This window comes from Triturus cristatus, chromosome 11 (genome assembly GCF_964204655.1).
Source record: "Triturus cristatus chromosome 11, aTriCri1.1, whole genome shotgun sequence".
Taxonomy (NCBI): domain Eukaryota; kingdom Metazoa; phylum Chordata; class Amphibia; order Caudata; family Salamandridae; genus Triturus; species Triturus cristatus.
Genome location: NC_140594.1, coordinates 1144471237 through 1144498343, shown reverse-complemented (window position 1 = coordinate 1144498343; position 27107 = coordinate 1144471237). Strand labels below are relative to the sequence as shown.

The 27107-nt window shown below is 44.9% G+C and overlaps 1 protein-coding gene across 1 annotated transcript in view; it reads left to right on the top strand.

Moving 5' to 3' along the window:
- LOC146788598 (tenascin-X-like) overlaps window positions 1-27107 on the top strand; it is a 694637-nt gene that overhangs the window by 566694 nt on the left and 100836 nt on the right. The window contains exons 42-43 of the mRNA XM_085633173.1: window positions 16743-16997; window positions 19197-19676. Coding sequence (XP_085489299.1) covers window positions 16743-16997; window positions 19197-19676 — 735 coding nt within the window. The remainder of the gene's footprint in view (window positions 1-16742; window positions 16998-19196; window positions 19677-27107) is intronic.

Genomic DNA, 27107 nt, shown 5'->3' with positions numbered 1-27107 from the left:
GATGGCCGCCGTGCACCGGGCCAAAAACCCAAGAGACCCCCTTGCAAAACCAGGTGGTTTTGAGATAGGCAATGTTGATGTCGCATCACTACGTTGTGGGCCCTTGCCTGTCGCGGGTACTTGGGCCTCCCACACAAGTGAGGCACCATTTTTACAGGGAGACCCAGGGGAACGCTGGGAGGTGTGAAATTTGAGTGAGTCCGGTGATGCCACAACTTTCCCACACAAAAAAGTGTGAAAAAAGTGATTTTTTCAGCTAAAATTGAGGTTTGCAGGGGATTCTGGGTAAGGAAACGTTGGGGGATCCACGCAAGCCATCCCTCCCTGGAAGCCCCCAGGTGTCTAGTTTTCAGAAATGTATGGGTTTGGTAGGTTTCCCTAGATGGCCGCCGTGCAGCGGGCCAAAAACCCAAGAGACCCCCCTTGCAAAACCAGGTGGTTTTGAGATAGGCAATGTTGATGTCGCATCACTACGTTTTGGGCCCTTGCCTGTCGCGGGTACTTGGGCCTCCCACACAAGTGAGGCACCATTTTTACCGGGAGACCCAGGGGAACGCTGGGAGGTGGGAAATTTGAGTGAGCCCAGTGATGCCACAAGTTTCCCACACAAAAAAGTGTGAAAAAAGTGATTTTTTCAGCTAAAACAGAGGTTTGCGGGGGATTCTGGGTAAGGAAACGTTGGGGGATCCACGCAAGCCATACCTCCCTGGAAGCCCCCGGGTGTCTAGTTTTCAGAAATGTATGGGTGTGGTAGGTTTCCCTAGATGGCCGCCGTGCACCGGGACAAAAACCCAAGAGACCCCCCTTGCAAAACCAGGTGATTTTGAGATAGGCAATGTTGATGTCGCATCACTACGTTTTGGGCCCTTGCCTGTCGCGGGTACTTGGACCTCCCACACAAGTGAGGCACCATTTTTACCGGGAGACCCAGGGGAATGCTGGGAGGTGTGAAATTTGAGTGAGCCCGGTGATGCCACAACTTTCCCACACAAAAAAGTGTGAAGAAAGTGATTTTTTCAGCTAAAATTGAGGTTTGCGGGGGATTCTGGGTAAGGAAACGTTGGGGAATCCATGCAAGCCATACCTCCCTGGAAGCCCCCGGGTGTCTAGTTTTCAGAAATGTATGGGTTTGGTAGGTTTCCCTAGATGGCCGCCGTGCACCGGGCCAAAAACCCAAGAGACCCCCCTTGCAAAACCAGGTGGTTTTGAGATAGGCAATGTTGATGTCGCATCACTACGTTTTGGGCCCTTGCCTGTCGCGGGTACTTGGGCCTCCCACACAAGTGAGGCACCATTTTTACCGGGAGACCCAGGGGAATGCTGGGAGGTGGGAAATTTGAGTGAGCCCGGTGATGCCACAACTTTCCCACACAAAAAAGTGTGAAAAAAGTGATTTTTTCAGCTAAAATTGAGGTTTGCGGAGGATTCTGGGTAAGGAAACGTTGGGGAATCCATGCAAGCCATACCTCCCTGGAAGCCCCCGGGTGTCTAGTTTTCAGAAATGTATGGGTTTGGTAGGTTTCCCTAGATGGCCGCCGTGCACCGGGCCAAAAACCCAAGAGACCCCCCTTGCAAAACCAGGTGGTTTTGAGATAGGCAATGTTGATGTCGCATCACTACGTTTTGGGCCCTTGCCTGTCGCGGGTACTTGGGCCTCCCACACAAGTGAGGCACCATTTTTACCGGGAGACCCAGGGGAACGCTGGGAGGTGGGAAATTTGAGTGAGCCCGGTGATGCCACAAGTTTCCCACACAAAAAAGTGTGAAAAAAGTGATTTTTTCAGCTAAAATTGAGGTTTGCGGGGGATTCTGGGTACGGAAACGTTGGGGGATCCACGCAAGCCATACCTCCCTGGAAGCCCCCGGGTGTCTAGTTTTCAGAAATGTATGGGTTTGCTAGGTTTCCCTAGATGGCCGCCGAGCACGGGCCAAAAAGACAGTTGACCCCCTTGCAAAACCAGAACGTTTTGACATTGTTTCTACAACGTGAGAATTTCGGCACAATATTGCATGGACAATGTGACAGATATTTTGAGGTTTGCAGGACATTGAGGATAAAAAACCTTTTTGTAATTCACAAGAGAGACATCACCATGAACTCCCATGGGTTTACGACAATATCTACACTTGGTGGGTTATTTTTACATGGAACATACACCTTGGCAGAGAAACTAAAAAGACAAAGAATCCTGCACAGCCACCTATTCCTCAAACGCACACACATACTGGTTGGATTTGGCACGAGGGCGAGTGATGGTTCAGTATATTAAATTTTATTAACAAGAGATTTCACAAAAATGAAATGCACTGTCAATAATTCAATGGAGAAAAAACTGAACCAATGACTCGCAGCTCGTGAGCTGTAAAGCCACGGCAAGGCACCAACCGCTTTACAGGCCATTCACACACCTTTCATACGTGATACACACAAGACCATTCGCACCACCAGGCACAAAAACAACACATTACAAAATTCACAAAAGGGACAAGGTACACCCTGCTTCAGAAAGGCAAATATTACTGCACAGCCCTCTAATCCTCAAGCACACACACATACTGGTTGGATTTGGCACGAGGGTGAGTGATGGTTCAGAATATACAATTGTATTAGCAAGTGATTTCACAAAAATGAAATGCACTGTTAATAATTGAAAGGGCGAGAAACTGAACCATTGACTCACAGCTCGTGAGCTGTAAAGCCACGACAAGGCACCAACCTCTTTACAGGCCATTCATACACCTTTCATACGCGTGAGACATACAAAACCATTCACACCGCCAGCCACGGGCCCATCACATAACAAAACTCACACCAGCACACAGCGCCATTCAAGGGCCCATCACTTTCACACGCCCACATTCCTGACACAGCAACTACACAAGCAGATGGATTGCGTGGAGTGGCACTCAGCTAGCAGTGTGTGTAGTGACCAGCAGCAAGTCACTACTCACACACAGCCAGCCGAGCGCCAGTCCACGCACACCGCTAGCCGAGCACCAGTCCACGCACACCGCTAGCTAAACACCAGTCCACGCACACCGCTAGCCAAGCGCCAGTCCAGGCTCACCACCAGCCAATCGCCAGTCCACGCACACCGCCAGCCAAGCACCAGTCCACGCACACCGCCAGCCAAGCACCAGTCCACACACACCGCCAGCCAAGCACCAGTCCACGCACACCACCAGCCAAGCACCAGTCCATGCACACCGGCAGCCAAGCACCAGTCCACGCACACCGCCAGCCAAGCACCAGTCCACGCACACCGCCAGCCAAGCACCAGTCCACGCACACCACCAGCCAAGCACCAGTCCATGCACACCGCCAGCCAAGCACCATTCCACGTACACCGCCAAAGAAGTGCCAGTCCACACACTCTGCCAACACATTTAGGATTTTTTTAGACAAAAATAAAAACGCAAACAAATCACAAATAGATACAAATCTACAAACACAAAATCAGAAACTAAACACATTGCACTAACTGCAACCTTGAAACAGAATCAACATTTTCAAAGAATACAAACCAATCAGTTAACTTTACCACTCATGAATGCTCCCAAAAATTCTTTTGCGTATGGTACGCTCTAAAACAAGCAGGGACACACAGCCCAGGTTTAGATGGACAGTCGGGGCAATACATACGAATCTCCTTCCGCGTACCTCTTCGCCAACAGCCTCTGCATCTCCTAGTGGGAAAATCTTTTGCCGGTGTGGGAGGGATGAAATCAGGAAAGTGGCGATCTTTCAATCGAACCACATCCTCCACCACTCCAAATCTAGGAACACTTGCCTGTTCCACAACAACAAGGCTAGCTATCACAGAGTGCTGAAACTGAAGAAATGTCAACTTTGACGCAGGAGAACACTCCTTGAACACAATAAAAGCATTGAACATTGCTAATTCGACAAACATAAGCCTTCCGAATAGCAGAGTAAGGTTCCAACCTCTGATCTACTCTGTCAACACCACCCATGTGCTTATTGTAGTCTAGAATGCACACAGGTGTGCGCACTTCAGCAACCTGACCCCAAACAGCCACAGGTGAAGGACTCTCATCATGGATGGTAGTCAGCATGTACACATCCCTCCTGTCCACAAATTTTACAGCTAGTAGTTCATCACTACGCAAGGAACTGCACTGCCCCCTCTGAAGTTTTTTGCAAACAAGCTCTTTCGGATAAGCTTTACGGTTAGAGCGGATTGTGCCACATGCAAAAGTGTCCACTTTATACAATTCCTTAAATAATTGCACAGCAGTATAGAAGTTATCAAGGTACAAATGGTGGCCTCTGTTAAACAGTCTCCTAGCAAGATCCCACACAATTTTCTCTGCAACTCCAAAAGTGGACGGACAACCTGGGGGGTCAATAGCAGAATCTCTACCAGTGTACACACGAAAATTAAAAACATATCCTGTCCTACTCTCAGACAACATATACAGCTTAATTCCATAGCGTGCCCTCTTGCTAGGGATGTACTGCCTAAAAACCAAACGGCCCTTGAACAAGACCAAAGACTCATCAATAGATATTTCTTTCCCTGGAGTATAGATCTCAGAAAATCGATCCACAAAGTGATCAAGAACGGGCCAAATCTTAAAAAGACGGTCACAGTCAGGGTGATCTTGTGGCAACGCCATAGAATTATCAACAAAATGCAGCATACGTAGCAAAAGTAAATACCGATTACGAGTCATAACTGCAGGAAATATGGCAGTTGCCAACAAGGGGCTAGTAGACCAATATGAAGCCAAGGTTGGCTTCCTTACCACACCCATCAATAAAGTCAAACCCAAAAACTTCTTAATCTCTTCCAGATATGTGGGAGTCCACCGGGTAGCTCTAGACTGGGGCCTAAGTTTGTCGCTGTTGTTCCTCAAAAACTGTTCAGCATACAAATTCGTCTGCTCAACAATCTCACCCAAAAATACATCATCCATAAACAACTGAAAAAACTGTATAGGCAAAAAGTTTTCACAATTCACTGTACACCCTGCATCACCGCTAAAGGCAGGCAACACTGGCTGCACCATGTTTGGATCAACCCAAAGTCCAGCACTTCCAGTAGGAAGCCTAGCAGCCTCAGACTGCAATCCAGATGCCTCTTGCACCATCGGCACAGCAGTTTCCTCCTCTAAGACAGGCACTTCATCCGCACTGAGAGTTGCTTCATCCACACCAAGAGTACCTTCATCTGCACTGAGAGTACCTTCATCATCCGATGATTCCATGTTGAGTGAAAACTCACTGCCAGAATCTTCCCCTCCCTCCTCTCCCTCAGACGCACTGTCAGTCTCATAATCATGCTCAGAGGAAGATTCAAGAAGCATACTGACCACCTGTTGAGCAGTCATTCTACGGCTAGCCATATTGCTTACTAATAAAGGTAACTTGTCAAACAAGTCAACAAACTCTTTGTAAAATAAGTAATAAGCAAAAAGCACCTTTATCAAAAACTCAAATATACTCCAAAACAATACCACTCACTTGCCAGAGGCAGCTAAACTACTCACCACCACCAACTCTGTACAGACACAGTATGGATCAACAATATCCCACTAAAAAAGAAAGAGAAAAGCAATTACACATAAGACTATGCAAAACACATCGCAAAGAATTTCATGCTCAAACCACTAACTAAATATGCCGCCATTATGACATCACTTACAAAAAAATTCATTCAGACATTATATTATTACTCATTTGGTGTAAATACAACAACAAAAAATTTCTTACCAACACAATGCAACTACACAAAACTGCAGAACAGCCACCGTCGAAAAGCTTTAGACTAGAATAAAAAGAAGAAAAAAAACTTTATTGTAACATATGCATATAATGCTCTAGACCATCACGTACTGCGCAAAATGTATTGCTTGACCCTCCCACTTTCAAAAAGGAAAGATCGATGGCCCAATCCTTTACAAGCAATGCGGCGAGAATCTGGAACTGAGCCTCAGCTCCGGACCACCCCCTCCCTCTTCCCAATCCTTCAAAACTAACCTCAAAGTACTTCTCCTGCAAAGACACTTCCAAACTTAATTCACACCCTCCCTATTGTGTGAAGGAAGTCTTTACATTATAGGAAATTCTGTTCTCCATGCCCGTAGAAGTGCCTACCCAGTGTGTTCCTGTGTTTTGCGTGTCTGCCATTTATTGCACTTTTATACCTCTACTTGTACTTTGTACTCTTTTGTAAGTTGACACCACTACAGTACACCTGCTTGTGCTAAGACATCAAGCCTTCTAAGGTCTAGTGGGGCCTTCTACGGTGTAGCATGGGAATGTGCTCCCTCAGTACAGTGGTGTGGTGGACTGGTCATGGATGCTGAACCCGGTTCCCCATTTCCAAATTCAACAGCTCCGGCCATAGTGCCACATCCCCACTGAACGCCATACTTGCCCACTGAGAGAAACTCGCACTGCCTTCAGCTATAACCTAATTGTGCCCGCTATAAACACTTGGATGTGGCTCAATTCAAATTATGCACTTGATAAGAGTAATACGCTGCCTAAAAAAAAAAAAACTCCTAGGGAATGCAAAGCATGTGAAATGTAAGCAGAAACAACATGGTTACCTAAACGATCTCTCACTAACTATTCAGAAATCAGCGAGTGGTTTCACCGGAAAAGTTATGGACATGACTAGAGGGCCCTGAAGGGAACCGTTTCACTGTCCATTGCCTCCTTGTTGTTGCCCTCGGCTGCCCTGGACTTACCTCGAGACTCTGCCCCGCGCTAATCTCTGGTCAGCACTTGTATCTCCTCACTCCCACCGCCGCGCACCGGATCTTGCGGCCGCAGTGTGGTGTGAAGGCAAAACCGGACTACAGCTCCCAGATTCCCCAGGACAGACACAGCGTCATCAGCCCAGCGCCCGGAGGCGCATAAAATCGGCGTCATTTCCGGTGGAGCGGGTGTCTCCTTGTTGTTGCCCTCGACTGCCCTGGACTTACCTCTAGACTCTGCCCCGTGCTAATCTCTGGACAGCACTTGTATCTCCTCACTCCCGCCGCCGCGCACCGGATCTCGCGGCCGCAGTGTGGTGTGAAGGCAAAACCGGACTACAGCTCCCAGATCCCCCAGGACAGACACAGCGTCATCAGCCCAGCGCCCGGAGGCGCATAAAATCGGCGTCATTTCCGGTGGAGCGGGTGTCTCCTTGTTGTTGCCCTCGGCTGCCCTGGACTTACCTTTAGACTCTGCCCCGCGCTAATCTCTGGTCAGCACTTGTATCTCCTCACTCCCGCCGCCGCGCACCGGATCTCGCGGCCGCAGTGTGGTGTGAAGGCAAAACCAGACTTCAGCTCCCAGATTCCCCAGGACAGACACAGCGTCATCAGCCCAGCGCCCGGTGGCGCATAAAATCGGCGTCATTCCCCGCGTCGCGGGACCGCGCGCGGACGGCGCCGGGCTAAGCCCGGGCAAAGGGCGGGCCCTCTGTAGCCCTCAGGAGCCGAAGGAGGCCGGGCCGGGCTTACCCTCTTGACTTTTGATTCTTGGTGGTATTGTCGTGATTGTGCGGTAGCTACTACCTGTGGCTGCATTGGTTTAAGTAGGCTTCGTGTTTTTTTGCTTTGTCATTTTATTGTTGTGGCTAAGCATTGTTAGATTTGTACCTCAGGGGGGTTGTGTATTAATAGCTATATTATCATGACTAGTAATTCCAATAAGGGTACTCTTGATGGTTATGTTTGGAAAGTTAATTCTGGGGCTGATAAAGAAACTACTCTAGCCGAACTAAGGGCGAGACGTCGTAGCTCTATAGAGCATATAAAAAACATGTCTCAAACTCCAAACGTGCTCCATGAAGTCACTCTACCCGATAAAAGTACCCTTTCTTACCATGATACTATATCTTGTTCGGACAACATCGTTATGTCATCACCCCCTGGTAATTCAACCATGTATGATCCATCTAAAGACCTGTCCTCTACTATTATATCTTGTCCTATTGAGGTAACTTGTCAACCAGTTGTATTGAATGACTTACAAACAGTGGCACCCCCGTCCCAAATTACTATTACCCCAGGGGCACCTAAATTAGCAGGCCCGTTACCCAAGAAAAGGAGAAAGTTGGATCTAGAAGTTCGTAAAAATAAAGGGAATTATAAATCCTGTAACAAACCCAATCTGGCTCATACTGGTACTGGTCCCATTCATGATTCCAATGACATACCCCCTCCTGGTACCTCGGTATCCTACTCTATAAATGACATTACAATAGCGGAATTAATGGGTAATATAGACGAACTGTTTAAAACCCATCTACTATCCATTGTCGACAGCCTAAAAATCATTGAAAAAAGGCTGGCGAAAGTAGAATCTGTAATGGGTAGCAAAAGAGTCATATCCCCGAGTCCTGCAAAGTCAATAATGCAGCTTTCTACTGTATCTGTTCCTACGGTATCATTTCCTACTCTACCTTTACATCAGACAGTAAGACAGGGTGAGAGTGGTACGATTAATCCAACGAATAATTGCGTAGGAAGAACCACTATTTCTATGCCAATCCAGCCAAAAAATGACATCTTATGTCGAGGAGGGATTACTCCACTACCTGGGGTTGTCAATTCTGACAGAAAGAGTCGATGTTCGGTTCCAATGGCTAAGTTGCACGAATCTCTTCCTGTCAATATCCCACCAGAAGCTGTCCCTTTTGTAGTGGTGCTTGCTGGTGTCCCTATTCTGAAAGGCGAGGTTACAGAGGGATATTCCCAATTAAAAAATAAGGTCATTCACTGGTTAGGACAAAATCGTCCCCTTCCCTCGTATATCAATGGAGAAATTTTACATGTCAGGCGTTTACCATGGTTGGGCAATACACCGAAAAACATAATTGGAGACATAATTTTGGTGAAATTTTATGGACCCCAGGGCTGTCAATCACATCTTAAACTGGCATATAGATCCTAGGAGGTCCGCCATCAGTACCTGGGAACTAACTTATTTTTTTCCTAGACCCAGGTTAGTTTCTACCTTCAATCCTGGGACCTCAACAAGTGTCCAACCAAATGTTCCGATCCCGATGAGAAATCGTTTTGAGGTGTTAGCCAATCTTGAAGAGGTAGATTGACTTGATATTAATCAGGTCCTGTCAGCGAGCTCTGCTGAGTCCCTGTTTGATCCATTTCCTCTTAGCAATAAGACAGTAAATTATGAAAAGGAAGTAATTACAGATACTTGTCCCAAACAAACCTATGATCCTCTATTGACTGCTATCCGCCCCAATAATGCACAGGGAACCAGGGGGAGTTTATTGTCCTGGAACATTGCTGGCCTGAATTCCAAACTGGAATCAGCAAATTGGATTGGTTTTGTTAATAATCATGACCTTTGTATTTTTCAGGAGACTTGGTCATGCGAACCTTGTTTCGTTCAGGGATTTTTGAACTACTCTGTGCCGGCTTCTAAGGGCCCTAGGGGCAGACCCATGGGAGGATTAACAATATGGGTTCGCCAGTGTCTAAGGCTGGTTATTAAAGTTATTGACACTAAAAACCAAGATATTCAATTGATCAGACTGGTATCAGACAAATCAGGTATATTGGATATTTATAATGTTTATGTCCGGAGCAACAAGGGGAGAAGGTCTGATATTTTAGTTGCTTTAAGTAGTCTACTCAATACTAATTCTACAAACAACAATATCATTATTGCGGGTGACTTTAATAGAACATTTGAACCCCTATTGAACAACGATGACTTATTTGATGACGAGGAGGATCGACAATGGGATGTTCCCAAATTAGAACTCCCACCGGTTTTGCGGTGGACGGCAGATATTATAGCCCTAAACACTATATGCTACGAAAAGGGCCTCAGAGCTCTAAATGGTAGGACCAATGGCGATAGGAATGGGTCAAGCACATTTGACAATGGCCGGCATAACACTAGAATCGATTATGTGATATGTAGTCTAAAACTATGGCCTTTGATCTGTGACATGGAGGTAGTAAAGAGGATTGAGAGCGATCACAATCCCCTGTGTGCTACTCACAAATGGTGGCTCCATACCATTTTATCGCCTTGCCTCTCTGTGACTGCTCCTCCCCGGGTCGTCCCCAGAAATGACATGCGGAGATTGAGGTGGGAAAAGGTAGCTATTAACCACCAGGTCATTGCCGAGATTAATTCTCGGGTGGACACTGCAATATCGGATATAAAGCATCTTAATTCACTTGGAACTGGTTTAGGTGAGGTTGAAGGATTACACAATTCTCTCTTTTGTAAAATCAAGGAGTATTTCTTCAAACCTGTAAAAAATAAAGATAATAGAGTTCCTAAGCCAGCCAATTGGTACAACGAACAATGCAGAAAATCACGACTATCCCTGGGTGAAGCTATCAAGGGGGGGCAATCTATTCTAATTCAAGCCGCTAGAAAGAATTATAAAATAAGTATATCTAAGGCTAAAAAAGATTGGGATGAACATCACTGGTCTGAGCTAAAGGCAGCCAGTGACAGTAGGGACTCCCGGTTATTTTGGCATATTGTTAGATGGGGTAAAACTGGTTCTCCTGGGTCCCCAAATAATAATGTGCCTGAAGAAGAATGGATAACATTTTTTAAAAATCAGTATGCTGCCCCAAATAATGATAGCATGGCCCAGGAGCTTAGGTTAGACCTTCCCAAAGTGAATCTCTTCGGCATAGCTGAAATCATGTCGGCCCTGAACACGGTTGCCTGTGGTCGTGCGCCTGGTCTTGATGGTGTACCAGCCGATTTATTTGTAAATGATAAGGACCGCTGGTGCCAGTATATTCATCTCCTCATTAATGCTATCGCTTTGGGTGCTGCGGTCCCAAAATCCTGGCAGGGTGCAGTTATTATTCCTATTTTCAAGAAAGGCGATCGATCCCTGCCAGGCAATTATAGGCCAATAAGTCTTATTGATACCATTCAAAAGGTGGTGGGACGTGTAATCATCAATAGGCTCCTGGAATGGGTGGATGAGACCAATGCTCTCTCACCATTCCAGGCTGGCTTTCGACGGTCCACAAGTACGGTGGACCAGGCATTCCGCTTTACCCTGATACAATGGAAGACGGTGATGCTGGGCAAAGGTAGCTTGTATGCGGCCTTTGTCGATCTACGGGCCGCTTTCGACCTTGTTCCCCGTTCCAAGCTTTGGATGGTTCTAAACAAGCAGGGCCTTCCTAGCGATTTACTGTCTTTGATTATGAGGTTGCATGAATCTAATTATGCCAGAATCCAGTGGGGAGGACTTGGTTCGGTAACCACGGACTTCCCTGTTGAAAGGGGAGTGCGGCAGGGTAGCTCGATGGCTCCTGTTCTTTTCACCCTATATATTAATGATGTTGTTGCCCCTATGACCTCTGCTCAAGTGGACGCTCCTTTTTTAACTGGGATTAAAATCCCTATTTTAATGTTTGCTGATGACACGCTCATCCTATATAAAACCCCCAGTGGACTCTATTTTTGACCAATTCTGTAGGGAGTATGGTTTCGAAATCAACACTGCCAAAACAAAGCTAATGATATTCAACCCTCACTGTAGCTTTAAATCAAAAATTATTCTGAATGATCGCCCGCTAGAAGTAGTGAACACCTTCATGTACCTGGGCATGCATATATCTAGCGAGCAGAATTGGCGGCATCACACTGATATTGCTACACTTAGGCATAGGCAATTGGCAGGCGCTATTTCCTCAGAGCATAGAAAATCATTGACCAAACCTATAAAACCGGTTCTACAGGTGTATGAAGCCAAAGCTCTAGGCTCCGCTTTATATGGTGCTGAGCTCTGGGGCTTTGAGAAGGTTGTTGCTCTTCAATCCTCAGAAAATAAATTTTTAAGGGCAATAACAGGTCTTCCTAAAAGTACCCCATTGTTGCCCCTTAAATACGACCTGGGCAGAAAAGCAATCTCAGATTTGGTACAACTGCGCCCTATTTTGTATTGGCGCAGGATATGGACAACTCCTGTCCTTTCTCACTATGTAGATGGTTTTTTAGATATCATAAGGTCTGATGCTTTCCATAAAATAGAATGGTTAAAGGCACTTAGGACATCTCTGTTTAAACTTGGTTTGCGCTCACTTTGGGACGATCCGGCGAGAGCCAGCTTTCCATCTAAAAGCACCTTAAAGAATATTTATTGGGAGTCGGTTGCTCGACGGAACTGGAACAGCTTGAGTGCTGGTTCCATGACTGCAGACTTTATGGAGGTTAAGATGTATCCTTGTCTGGAACCATATTGGGATATTATAACAAGGCCCTTGGAAAGAAAGCTCCTTTTCCAACTGAGAGTAGGTGCACTTCCCCTCAAATCTTTGACATCTAAGTGGGAAGGGGGTTCGTGTGATGGATGTCCTGTATGTGGCACAGATAAGGAAACCATTGGACACTTTTTATTTGTCTGCAAGTTTTACGCGGTCCCAAGGCGTAACTGGTTGTCCCCGATGTGTAAAAATCTAGGAACAACCAGTGGCATCGTGGCCCTGCGTATAATACGTACTAATACTCTGCCATGGATTACAGTAGCCACTGCAAAATATTTAGGCTGGGCATGGTCAATTAGACAGAGATTGCTAGTTGTTTGACTATTCTCATGATTTAGGAGAGACTGCTAGTCCTTTGATTATTCTCTCCTATGTTTTATGTTTTTAAAAAATATTTTGTATCTACTTACCGCCTAAGAAAAACATGTCATAGGGTCACGTATAAGATGTGTGTATGCTTTGTATCTATCGATCTTAATTTAATTCTTTTTTAACCATGTATGAAATTGTTAATGTAAAATGTTTTTTGCTTTTATGAATAATATTCGAATAAAGCATACTTTGACTGACTGACTGTCCATTGCTTACATCCTTACAAAACATAAGCAGTATGGTAGACCACATCCATAAACACAGAACCATGGTGCACATTGTGTTTTCCAATTCACCCATCAACCAGGTATTGCAGTACCTCCAGAAATGGTACAATCTCCCACCCTGGAAACAACAATGCTGTTCAAAGGAAGACGAGAAAACGAAAGTAGCAATACACTGGCAAACTCTGATGCTGGTGTACTTGGATGCAAATGAAATCAATCTGGCCACTTTGCAACCCCTCTGTCTTACTTTATTTCGCCCCCCCTGGGAACAACAATGCTGTTCAAAGTTAGATGAGAAAACGAAAGAAGCACTTCACTGGCAAACTCTGATGCTGGTGTACTTGGATGCAAATAAAAACAATCTGGCCACTTGGCAACCCCTCTGTCTTTCTTTATTTCGCCCCCCCTGGGAACAACAATACTGTTCAAAGGAAGACGAGAAAACAAAAGTAGCACTTCACTGGCAAACTCTGATGCTGGTGTACTTGGATGCAAATAAAATCAATCTGGCCACTTTGCAACCCCTCTGTCTTACTTTCTTTCGCCCCCCCTTGGTACAACAATGCTGTTCAAAGTTAGACGAGAAAACGAAAGTAGCACTTCACTGGCAAACTCTGATGCTGGTGTACTTGGATGCTAATAAAATCAATCTTGCCACTTTGCAACCCCTCTGTCTTACTTTATTTCGCCCCCCCTGGGAACAACAATACTGTTCAAAGGAAGACGAGAAAACGAAAGTAGCACTTCACTGGCAAACTCTGATACTGGTGTACTTGGATGCAAATAAAATCAATCTGGCCACTTTGCAACCCCTCTGTCTTACTTTATTTCGCCCCCCCGGGAAAAACAATGCTGCTCAAAGTTAGACGAGAAAACGAAAGTAGCACTTCACTGGCAAACTCTGATGCTGTGTACTTGTAAGCAAATAAAATCAATCTGGCCACTTTGCAACCCCTCTGTCTTACTTTATTTGGCCCCCCCTGGGAACAACAATGCTGTTCAAAGTTAGACGAGTAAACGAAAGTAGCACTTCACTGGCAAACTCTGATGCTGGTGTACTTGGAAGCAAATAAAATCAATCTGGCCACTTTGCAACCCCTCTGTCTCACTTTATTTCACCCCCTGGGAACAACAATGCTCTTCAACGTTACACGAGTAAACGAAAGTAGCACTTCACTGGCAAACTCTGTGATGCTGGTGTATTTGCATACTAAAAAAAAAAAACAGGGCACTTTGCAACCCCTCTGACTTATTTTGTTTCACCCCCCACCCCCCTACCAGCACCCACCGATCACAAGATGTAAAAGAAATCAATCTGGCCACTTTGCAATCCCTCTGTCTAACTTTATTTTGCCCCCGGGGAACAACAATGCTGTTCAAAGGAAGACCAGAAAACGAAAGTAGCACTACACTGGAAAACTATGTGATGCTGGTGTATTTGGATGCACATAAAATCAATCTGGCCACTTTGCAACCCCAAAGGCTTACTTTATTTCACCCCCCACCCCATCCCACGCTAGCAGCACCCCTCACACAGAAAACGAGAGAAAAACGAAAACGAGCGTTTATTTTTTGGATCCATTTCACATAAAAGCACCTGCACTTGGACGATCCAAGCGCAGGAACAAAGCGGAGTCTACATAAAAACATTTCTACCCCCCCAACATTGTGCCCCCACCCTACCTAACCCACCGATGCAATAATACCCCCTCCCCAGCCCCAAAACTGACCTTTACTCTCCGACGCGCAGGAAGCAAATGGCTTCCTGCGCCTCGGAGAGCAAAGGGGAAGCCTCCGGTGACGTCCGCGCGGCTCGCGCGCTGACGTCATTGATGACGTGAGCGGGGGGGCGGGGGGAGGCAGGGGAAGGTCTTCCCCTGCCTCCCCAGTAAAAAAAAAACAAATCAACGAATCACGGGGGGAGCGCCAGCGCTTCCCCCAAGGGTGGGTCCCATGACGAGATGGTCTCGTCATGGGCACAGCACGACTGTGCTCCATGACGAGACCATCTCGTCATGGGCACAGAAGGGGTTAAGATATTACATTTAATTTAGTTCTAACTTTTTTCCGTGTTTTAGAATGTAACTGATATCTCGGGTACTATTAAATAGTCCTTCTAGTGCACCTGATTATTTATATTAGGAATAGATGTTCAGGAGTATCAAAATAATAATATTTACACATGAGCAATGTTTAATCTACAGAGACTTTTAAATGAAAAATGAGAATAAATGTTAAATTACTGAAGAATCTTTTGTGTTTTTGAAAATATATGTGTCATTAAATTATATGTAGAGATATGTTATCCATGCTTCTTTCCTGGAAACAAAAAGGATCCCAATCATACAAGGACTGCATATTCATTACCTTCCCGCGGTTTGAAACTATCTAGCTGGTTAAGAGAATTACAAACCATGTCGAAGAAGCAAGAATATTTGCTGAATTTCAAACACAATAATGCATTCACACCTTTCCTGCTATCATATTTGCACACAGTCAAATAATCCACATTTGCAAGCACCATTTACGTATATAGGGTCCTCACTCGTTTTGGAGTTTTTACTTTTAAATTATTGTTTATCCAACTGTGTTGAGTTATGAGAGGCTTATTTCTAGTAGGTTAGTTTCTGCAGCAGAACTGTACTAATATGTGTATTGATCATCATCCTTAAAAGAATACCCCTTTAGCTTCAAGACTGCTTAAAACCAAGCCATGGATGAAATATTTGTCTGTTTGCATGCCAAATATCTGAATTTTAAACAGACTTAGTATTAGTTTAGTTCACTTTTCAAATTCAATGGAAAAAACTACGTACTGGTTTCATCATTAGATGTAAAGAGCAAAGATCAACCCAGTATATCGACTGAAATATGAGCATGTATACTTAAAATAACAATGTATCACAAAATATTTCAGTGAAAAGTATTTGTAAAAGCAGCAATGCATTTGCAATATTAGTATTTGAATAGTTGTGGTATTTTCTCACTTCTTGTTGAATGGAAATTCTTGTCACAAACTGACTTCAGAGAAATCAATGCACATGAACATTCATATGATTCCAACTTAAGAACATCAATAATTGTTAATCTACTATAAAGTAACATATTTACGCTATTTGCAAAAGCTAGCAAAATGTGCATTCACAACAAGTGATCAGAAATATCAAAAATCAAATCAATCCAGTTTGTACATCAACATTAATATACTGCTCAACTAGTGAAAATATATAAAAGCTACTAACTCACTATTCAGAGATTTCAGATGTTCAAGTAGAAGGCTATACAAAGTGTGTAACCTGGAAAATATATAGGTATTTAGTAGTATACAAATTAAGAAAATAAGACGAGCAGTGAGAGAACTCTGGCTGCCTTGAGTTGTAAAATTCAAGCATATAACAATCTTACATCATATATGAATGCAAAATATATATGTACTAACTTTTTAATAAGAAATAATCTAATCTCCGATGTACCACATATTTGGAAGACACACTAATTGTCTGTTAATTGAACATTTAAACGTTATGTAAACACTGCTTAAGTGATCAATTTGGGATATGATTTTTCTATAATCAATGGGATTAAGTTACAGTTACTCACAAATCGGGTTTGAGAATAAGTTATCACAACTGAACTGATTTTATAGGAAACTTTATTTGCTCTTTTGATAATTTATAATGTTTAGTAAAAATCTCAATTTTGAATTTCGAAACCAAAGAGGCAGTGGTGTTAGGAAGTAGCTCACTCTATTATGAGATCCGTAATGCTGTATATTGCTGCAATTAACAGGTGTCTTTTAAAAAAAAAGTATGACGCTTATCTGTTTTGAAAACTACTTGTGACAATGATGTAACTAATTCTATTAGTGGTATTTCACAATCCATTTTCTCATTTCAGTACCCAATGTAACCAACAATCTAAAGCAGACAGATATCACCATTGATTCAATTTCTATGAGCTGGCTACCACCGACTGGCAAAAGAAGCTCCTACTTAGTGCAAGTTTTAGGAAATCCATCCTCAAATGTGACAACGTTTTATGAAAATGTGTCCATCTTAAATTTAATACCTGGCAACCTGTACACATTCAATGTCTTTGCTGTGGGTGAAAATGGTGTACTGGGAAATAGAAGTACATTTTCAGAATACACAGGTGAGAGTTAACTTTATAAAACAGGTATAATTTTGATAAATGTGCTTTTCATGCATGTACAAATATTTTTTTCAAATTTACAAAATGTATTTGTTAGCTGCCTGCATACATGTACCTGCTGGGGATAATCCACCTTCAGTAAACTTTGACACTGTAATCTCTCCTTATCATTACTGGAGCATACATATTTGCAATTTCTGTGTTTGTTTGAGGTTTTCAAACCATAAAAGCCGATTCACTGGAACAGTTGCTTTTCAAATTCTATACAACAGTGATTTCCAGGTCACACTGAACTGGATTACTTTTGGCGAGTTTCTGTTTAGGCTTTGAATTTAAGATATTACATTTAATTTAGTTCTAACTTTTTCCCGTGTTTTAGAATGTAACTGATATCTCGGGTACTATTAAATAGTCCTTCTAGTGCACCTGATTATTTATATTAGGAATAGATGTTCAGGAGTATCAAAAGAATAATATTTACACATGAGCAATGTCTAATCTACAGAGATTTTTAAATGAAAAATGAGAATAAATGTTAAATTACTGAAGAATCTTTTGTGTTTTTGAAAATATATGTGTCATTAAATTATATGTAGAGATATGTTATCCATGCTTCTTTCCTGGAAACAAAAAGGATCCCAATCATACAAGGACTGCATATTCATTACCTTCCCGAGGTTTGAAACTATCTAGCTGGTTAAGAGAATTACAACACATGTCTAAGAAGCAAGAATATTTGCTGAATTTCAAACACAATAATGCATTCACACCTTTCCTGCTATCATATTTGCACACAGTCAAATAATCCACATTTGCAAGCACCATTTACGTATATAGGGTCCTCACTAGTTTTGGAGTTTTTACTTTTAAATTATTTTTTATCCAACTGTGTTGAGTTATGAGAGGCTTATTTTTAGTAGGTTAGTTTCTGCAGCAGAACTGTACTAATATGTGTATTGATCATCATCCTTAGAAGAATACCCCTTTAGCTTCAAGACTGCTTAAAACCAAGCCATGGATGAAATATTTGTCTGTTTGCATGCCACATATCTGAATTTTAAACAGACTTAGTATTGGTTTAGTTCACTTTTCAAATTCAATGGAAAAAAACTACGTACTGGTTTCATCATTAGATGTAAAGAGCAAAGATCAACCCAGTATATCGACTGTAATATGAGCATGTATACTTAAAATAACAATGTATCACAAAATATTTCAGTGAAGAGTATTTATAAATGCAGCAATGCATTTGCAATATTAGTAGTTGAATAGTTGTGGTATTTTCTCACTTCTTGTTGCATGGAAATTCTTGTCACAAACTGACTTCAGAGAAATCAATGCACATGAACATTCATATAATTCCAACTTAAGAACATCAATAATTGTTAATCTACTATAAAGTAACATATTTACGCTATTTGCAAAAGCTAGCAAAATGTGCATTCACAACAAGTGATCAGAAATATCTAAAATCAAATCAATCCAGTTAGTACATCAACATTAATATACTGGTCAACTAGTGAAAATATATAAAAGCTACTAACTCACTATTCAGAGATTTCAGTAGTTCAAGTAGAAGGCTATACAAAGTGTGTAACCTGGAAAATATATAGGTATTTAATAGTATACAAATTAAGAAAATAAGACGAGCAGTGAGAGAACTCTGGCTGCCTTGAGTTGTAAAATTCAAGCATATAACAATCTTACATCATATATGAATGCAAAATATATATGTACTAACTTTTTAATAAGAAATAATCTAATCTCCAATGTACCACATATTTGGAAGACACACTAATTGTCTGTTAATTGAACATTTAAACGTTATGTAAACACTGCTTAAGTGATCAATTTGGGATATGATTTTTCTATAATCAATGGGATTCAGTTACAGTTACTCACAGATCGGGGTTTAGAATAAGTTATCACAACTGAACTGATTTTATAGGAAACTTTACTTGCTCATTTGATAATTTATAATTTTTATTAAAAATCTCAATTTTGAATTTCGAAACCAAAGAGGCAGTGGTGTTGGGAAGTAGCTCACTCTATTGTGAGATCCGTAATGCTGTATATTGCTGCAATTAACAGGTGTCTTTTTTAAAAAAAGTATGACGCTTTTCTGTTTTGAAAACTACTTGTGACAAGTATGTAACTAATTCTATTAGTGGTATTTCACAATCCATTTTCTCATTTCAGTACCCAATGTAACCAACAATCTAAAGCGGACAGATGTCACCATTGATTCAATTTCTATGAGCTGGCTACCACCGACTGGCAAAAGAAGCTCCTACTTAGTGCAAGTTTTAGGAAATCCAGCCTCAAATGTGACAACGTTGTATGAAAATGTGTCCATCTTAAATTTAATACCTGGCAACCTGTACACATTCAGTGTCTTTGCTGTGGGTGAAAATGGTGTACTGGGAAATAGTAGTACATTTTCAGAATACACAGGTGAGAGTTTACTTTATAAAACAGGTATAATTTTCATAAATGTGCTTTCATGCATGTACAAACAGTTTTTTCAAATTTACAAAACGCAGTTTTTAGCTGCCTGCATACATGTACCTGCTGGGGATAATCCACCTTCAGTAAGCAGGGACATTGTAATCTCTCCTTACCAAAACTGGAGAATACATATTTGCAATTTCTGTGCTTGTTTGAGGTTTTCAAGTCATTAAAGCCGATTCACTGGAACCCTTGCTTTTCAAATTCTATACAACAGAGATTTCCAGGTCACACTAAACTGGATTACTTTTGGCAAGTTTCTGTTTAGGCTTTGAATTTAAGATATTACATTTAATTTTGTTCTACCTTTTTTCCGTGTTTTAGAATGTAACTGATATCTCGGGTACTATTAAACAGTCCTTCTAGTGCACCTGATTATTTATATTAGGAATAGATGTTCAGGAGTATCAAAAGAATAATATTTACACATGAGCAATGTCTAATCTATAGAGACTTTTAAATGAAAAATGAGAATAAATGTTAAATTACTGAAGAATCTTTTGTGTTTTTGAAAATATATGTGTCATTAAATTATATGTAGAGATATGTTATCCATGCTTCTTTCCTGGAAACAAAAAGGATCCCAATCATACAAGGAGTGCATATTCATTACCTTCCCGAGGTTTGAAACTATCTAGCTGGTTAAGAGAATTACAACACATGTCTAAGAAGCAAGAATATTTGCTGAATTTCAAACACAATAATGCATTCACACCTTTCCTGCTATCATATTTGCACACAGTCAAATAATCCACATTTGCAAGCACCATTTACGTATATAGGGTCCTCACTAGTTTTGGAGTTTTTACTTTTAAATAATTTTTTATCCAACTGAGTTGAATTATGAGAGGCTTATTTTTAGTAGGTTAGTTTCTGCAGCAGAACTGTACTAATATGTGTATTGATCATCATCCTCAGAAGCATTCCCCTTTAGCTTCAAGGCTGCTTAAAACCAAGCCATGGATGAAATATTTGTCTGTTTGCATGCCAAATATCTGAATTTTAAACAAACTTAGTGTTAGTTTAGTTCACTTTTCAAATTCAATGGAAAAAACTACGTACTGGTTTCATCATTAGATGTAAAGAGCAAAGATCAACTCGGTATATCGACTGAAATATGAGCATGTATACTTAAAATAATAATGTATCACAAAATATTTCAGTGAAAAGTATTTGTAAATGCAGCAATGCATTTGCAATATTAGTATTTGAATAGTTGTGGTATTTTCTCACTTCTTGTTGAATGGAAATTCTTGTCACAAACTGACTTCAGAGAAATCAATGCACATGAACATTCATATGATTCCAACTTAAGAACATCAATTATTGTTAATCTTCTATAAAGTAACATATTTAAGCTATTTGCAAAAGCTAGCAAAATGTGCATTCACAACAAGTGATCAGAAATATCTAAAATCAAATCAATCCAGTTTGTACATCAACATTATTATACTGGTCAACTAGTGGAAATATATAAAAGCTAATAACTCACTATTCAGAGATTTCAGTTGATCAAGTATAAGGCTATACAAAGTGTGTAACCTGGAAAATATATAGGTATTTAGTAGTATACAAATTAAGAAAATAAGACGAGCAGTGAGAGAACTCTGGCTGCCTTGAGTTGTAAAATTCAAGCATATAACAATCTTACATCATACATGAATGCAACATATATATGTACTAACTTTTTAATAAGAAATAATCTAATCTCCGATGTACCACATATTTGGAAGACACACGAAGGTGCCGATTCGTTAAAAAAAATTTGCGTACGACTCGTATCCGTATATTTTTACGTACGATTCGTACAAGTGCCCTGCAACCGGCGCAGTACGATTTGTACGTTAAAAATACATATGAATAGCGTCAGGAAAAGTGTACCAGAGGGAGCCGGACATTTTTAAGTGCAAACTGTAAAACAGAAGTCCGAGCGCGCAAGTATGATCCGTACCGCCCGTCCGAATACACAACCGCATGTAAAAGGCCCTGTACGGAGCGAACGCTGTAGCACACATGTACACGGGTAAACTTGTGCCCGGATACGAGTCGTACAGCCCTCTCTCCCCCGCATATGTCAGCACCGTACCCCCATATGTCAGCACCGTAACCCCCACTCCGCACCATACCTCCGGACCGTACCCCAGCCCCACACCTGTACGCGGTGTACCCCAGGACCGTACCCCAGCCCGCACATGTATGCGCCGCACCCCAGGACCGTAGTGCCTGTATGCGCTGCACCCCAGGCCCGTACCCCAGCCCCGTACCTGTACGCACCGTACCCCAACACCATACCCCAGTCCCACCTGTACGCTCCGCACCCCAGGTGCATACCCCAGCCCCGTACCTGTACGCACCGTACCCCAGGCCCGTACCCCAGCCCCGCACCTGTACGCGCCGCACCCCAGGACCGTAGTGCCTGTACGCACTGCACCCCAGGCCCGTACCCCAGCCCCGTACCTGAACGCACCATACCCCAACACCATACCCCAGCTCCCCACCTGTACGCGCCGCACCCCAGGCGCGTACCCCAGCCCCGTACCTGTACGCACCATACCCCAGGCCTGTACCCCAGCCCCGCACCTGTACGCGCCGCACCCCAGGCCCATCTCCCAGCCCCGTACCTGTACGCACCGTACCCCAGGCCCGTACCCCAGCCCCCCACCTGTACGCGGCACACCCCAGGCCCGTATCCCAGCCACGTACCTGTAAGCACCGTACCCCAGGACCGTAGTGCCTGTACGCACCACACCCCAGGCGCGTACCCCAGCCCCATACCTGTACGCACCATACCCCAGGCCCGTTCCCCAGCCCCCCACCTGTACGCGCCACACCCCAGGCCCGTATCCCAGCCCCGTACCTGTACGCACCGTACCCCAGGACCGTAGTGCCTGTACACGCCGCACCCCAGGTGCGTACCCCAGCCCCGTACCTGTACGCATCATACCCCAGGCCCGTACCCCAGCCCCCCACCTGTACGTGCCGCACCCCAGGCACGTACCCCAGCCCTGTACCTGTATGCACCATACCCCAGCCCCCCACCTGTACGCGCCGTACCCCAGGCACGTACCCCAGCCCTGTACCTGTACGCACCATACCCCAGGCCCGTACCCCAGCCCCCCACTTGTACGCGCCGCACCCCAGGCCCATATCCCAGCCCCGTACCTGTACGCACCGTACCCTAGGACCCTAGTGCCTGTACGCGCCGCGCCCCAGGCCCATACCCCAGTCCCGTACCTGTACGCACCGTACCCCAACACCGTACCCCAGCACCCTCACCCAGCATCGCGTATGTACGGACCTTACCTACGCGAAAAAGACTCGTACAGAATCAGGACACTGTAAAACAGCACAAGGAGTGTCAATTTGACTTGCACAACACCACAAAACACGTCTACATGACAAAATATATCTCAATGACTGACCTGGCACATCTAAACAGGCAAACAGAGGCCCAAAATCACAACCACCTCTCATAACACACCAACCAAAAATTCAAACCCAGCCACACCCACAAATGGACCAATAAAAAGGGCCCACACACACAACCCATGAGCCTTTGAAACAGACCCACTGCTGCCAGACACCACAGACAAACAACTGCACCTTACTAACACCTTAACTACACCTTAACTTACACACCTTCACACAACCTCCTTCACAAACAACCCCTCTTCACATTCACACACACATCGTCACATTCACACCCACACACCCACAACCATCCACACCCACACCCCACACCATGCCCACAGACAAGAATCCAAAGTTGGAGCTGGACCTGCTTGTCAACGAAGTCATCAGAGTCGAGCCACAGCTGTTTGGAACATTGGTCAGACAGACCAGCATAGCCCAAAAAACTAGCCTGTGGCAGAGGATCGTCAATAAGGTGAATGCTGTTGCGCCCATCCGAAGGACCAGGCATGAATGCCAAGCCAGGTGGTACGACCTGCGCAGGGCAGTCAAGCGGAAAATGAACGAGGAATACGCCCAGAGCAACATCACTGGAGGTGGGCTGCTCCGCAGACCCGTACATTACCATCCCTGGGAGGAGAAGGTGATGGCCCTGCTTCCACCGCTGGGAGTACATGGAGTCGAAGGAGTCGGAGAGCCTCGTGAGTACACAAACTACTTGCGTAACACGGGGGCAATGGCATCCACACCCCAAATACACCAAATGCACGCAACTACCGCCAAGCCCTCACCGGACACAACCACACTCAATAAGCACGCTCATGCCACTAACATGTCCATGCCCCATTCACAAAGCAAGGCCATGCCATGCCCAGGCTACACGAACCACAAACCCAAGACTGGATGTCCGGGATGCTGGGAGGGTGGACCTCACAAAACACATTGTGACACTCAGAAGCAGACACCAATGCCCTCATCCCATATGGCCTAGGTACATACCCATGCACCATGCCCAAGGCACAGGGACTGGCAAAGTACTGACAAGGTAGCTAACACTTGGCCCTGCTGTATGCAGCACAAGGCCCTCCTGTGACCACTGTACACTCAAACACCAACTCCACTAGCTCAGATATCTAGCACAGGAACTCACACTCACTGTCATGCCAGCATGCACCATGAGGGGACAGACACATCACCTGGGAGACCCAATGACAAATCATACTTCACACAACAGCAGGCCCGGTCACAACCCCCCCCCCCCCCTTACACAAGCACAGACCCCTGGGGCAGGCAACGGATTCATCCACTCACAATGGACATGTGACACAACAAGATCAATCCATAGCCAAATAAGCATCCTAGCCATAATTCTACAGGTCAAACACTCAGGAGAACATATCAATCTGTCCCCCGCAACATAACCATCCACAAGTGGACATTGAGAGGAATGCTAGGCACATCCAACTACCTGGAGGAACTGTGCCAACTTGAATATTTATGAAACATGGATGTCGCTAAAAAACAGCATTGACATTGTCTCTCTCTTACACACAGGGCAACGTCATGGATCTCCCCCCAACAATGGGGGGAACAATCACAGCACCTGCTTCAGGTACATCTGTGCCAACCACCACCCCCATTCCTGCCACATCCCAGGAGACACCCAGGAGCCCTGCTCGCACTGAACAACAGAGCCAGTCTGACCAGGAGGGACAAGGTTCTCCGGGCACCCAGGAGGAGGCAGGCAACCCCACAAATTCCATCCCTCAGGGGTCCCGTAGACCCGATGTGCCCACAACGGCAGGCCAGGCTTGTTTGGGCAGGGGTGGTGGGAGTGGAGGCAGGCGGAGGCGAGAACCTGACCAGCCAGCTGAGGGAACCGGTATGTCACACATACGCCACATCCTGGACACATACCGGCGTGACACCAGGGGCATCAGCCAGGTAGTGGGGAGCCTCACAGAGATGAAGGGGACCCTCGACGAGATGAAGAACCTGCAGGCCGAGCAACATGCCAGTCAACAACAACACCAAGGACCTGATGGAGGCAAGACTGGGTGAGCTCCTGGCGGTGCAAAGGGACATAAGCCATTCACTCCGTCGGATCGCCGACAACATGGGCAACCCTCCCTGTGACACCAGGCGCAGACCAGCACCAGCCACAGGGAGGGAGGAGGAGGAGGAGGATTCGTCCGACGGAGCGTCCCAAACATCGTCAAGGCCTGCATCTGAGGGTCCCCGGAGGAAGGTGGGTCGTCCACGGAAAAGACAGTGAGAGGCAGCGGACCATCCACATCTCCCAGGTCACCTGGCCTGGCACCTGGCCCTCTGGCGCAACAGCAGCACCACATCCAATGACATTCTCTGCCACATGGACTTGCTGGTCACAGTCTGACCAATGATGACCAACACTGTGATCTGGACTCTGATGACTTCTAATGCCAAGGATACCATCTCCCCCTGTGAACTTTGGATTCCATGCACCCAGTAGAGCACCTTATTTTATCTACCAAAACACGTCCCCACCGCAAATAAAAAGATTTATTTCATATTATGAGATGTTGCAGTCATTTTGCATTAGTCCACAACATATGTGTGTGTAAATGTCAAACTATGCCTGAGTGTTGAACTAACTCCACCCATCCATAACCTTGGATCTGAGTCTGGTACAGGACACACATGGGTCACAATGTATCATGCAATGCAGACATGGAGCACAATACTCACCTGTGATGGCCTCAAGCTGCTGAGGGTGGGCTTGCAATACTGTGCGGACAGACCTATTTGGAAGAGTATCATTAAGGCGTAGAGGTCATGGCTCATGTGGAGGTTCCCGGGAAGGGAGTCCCAGGTATGTTTTCCCAGGTGGGAGAACTATGTCCTGCATGCTGGAGTACGGTGGATGTGAAGAATGGTGGCCAGGGCATGGTTGGATGCACGGAGATGGCCCAACGGGGTCTCGTATGACAGTGGTACAAGGTTGGTTTGGGGTCGGGGTAGTGGCCTGCCTCCTGAGTGTGGGTGGGTAGTCTGAAGGTCATCCTGCAGCACACAGTGATCCATTGCAGCTATCTCTGGTGGACGGTGATGTGGCTGGGGCGCGGGATGTTGAAGCTGAGGTGTGCAGATGCACCCTGGATGTGTACTAGTTTCCCGGGAGTTTGGATGTACTTGCTCCGCAGAGGGCAGGGCAGTATTTGACACGGATGTTGTCGTGGACCTGGGGGATGGTCTGTCTTTCCTTGGAGTGGATCTATCTGTGGATCATGTGTATAATGCAGAGGGTGTTGCAGCCTGAGGTACAGATGCTGGTGATTACCATGGCAAATGTGAGCGAGCAATACATGATGCACACCATCTTGTGTGCGTGCCCACTGGGTGCTTGTGCAGGGCACTTGCGGGTGGGAAACAAGCAGTTGCCCCAGCTGTAAGGGGACAATCCGCAGATGATTACCTCAGTCCTGTACAAGTCCAGCCTCAGGTGGCTGATGTTCAGCCATTCATCAATGGATCTCATGCATTCTTGATTATTGGAACTGGAAATTTCGGCGTCTTTGGTGAGGGTGAGGAGCACCTGGCTGCCAATAGCATACGAGCTGATGATGAGGTGCTGTGTGCATGTGATGGTGGTGAGGGGGGTCCTGGACACATTGTAGATTGACATGCTGAGAGATGATACCTGTGCCATGTGCCAGATGACGACACCATACTACATGAAGAAGCCTTGAGTCCCACGCACATGGCCTTGCTGGGGTACAGAGCCGGTGGGGAGTAGGAGGGACATTACCTGGTTGGTGTGACAGGGTCTGGAAGGCGTGGCAGCGCTGTGTAGGCAGTCGGAGTTGCACACTCATCATGCAAAGGTGTTGTGTGTGCGCTTAGTGTATGCCTGAGAGCAGGCTGTAGATATGCGGATGGACATTGCATGGAGGGTGGCTGCAACATCAGACTGTAGTGTGATATGGGTCATGCAAGGACATGAGGGTCGTGCAATGTGCACATTGCATGTGCAGACGGTCCAGCCTGTGGCACTGCGTGGCCGCAACAGTGGCACAGACAAGCTGATGACAGCCAAATGAATGGGTGGAGGGAGGAAGGGAGGAGCATCTTTGAGGCGTGTGTGTTGCCAAATCCGGAAACTCTGTGTGCCCTTGCTGCAGGGGCTGCAGCAGCAGGTGGCATGTCCTGGAA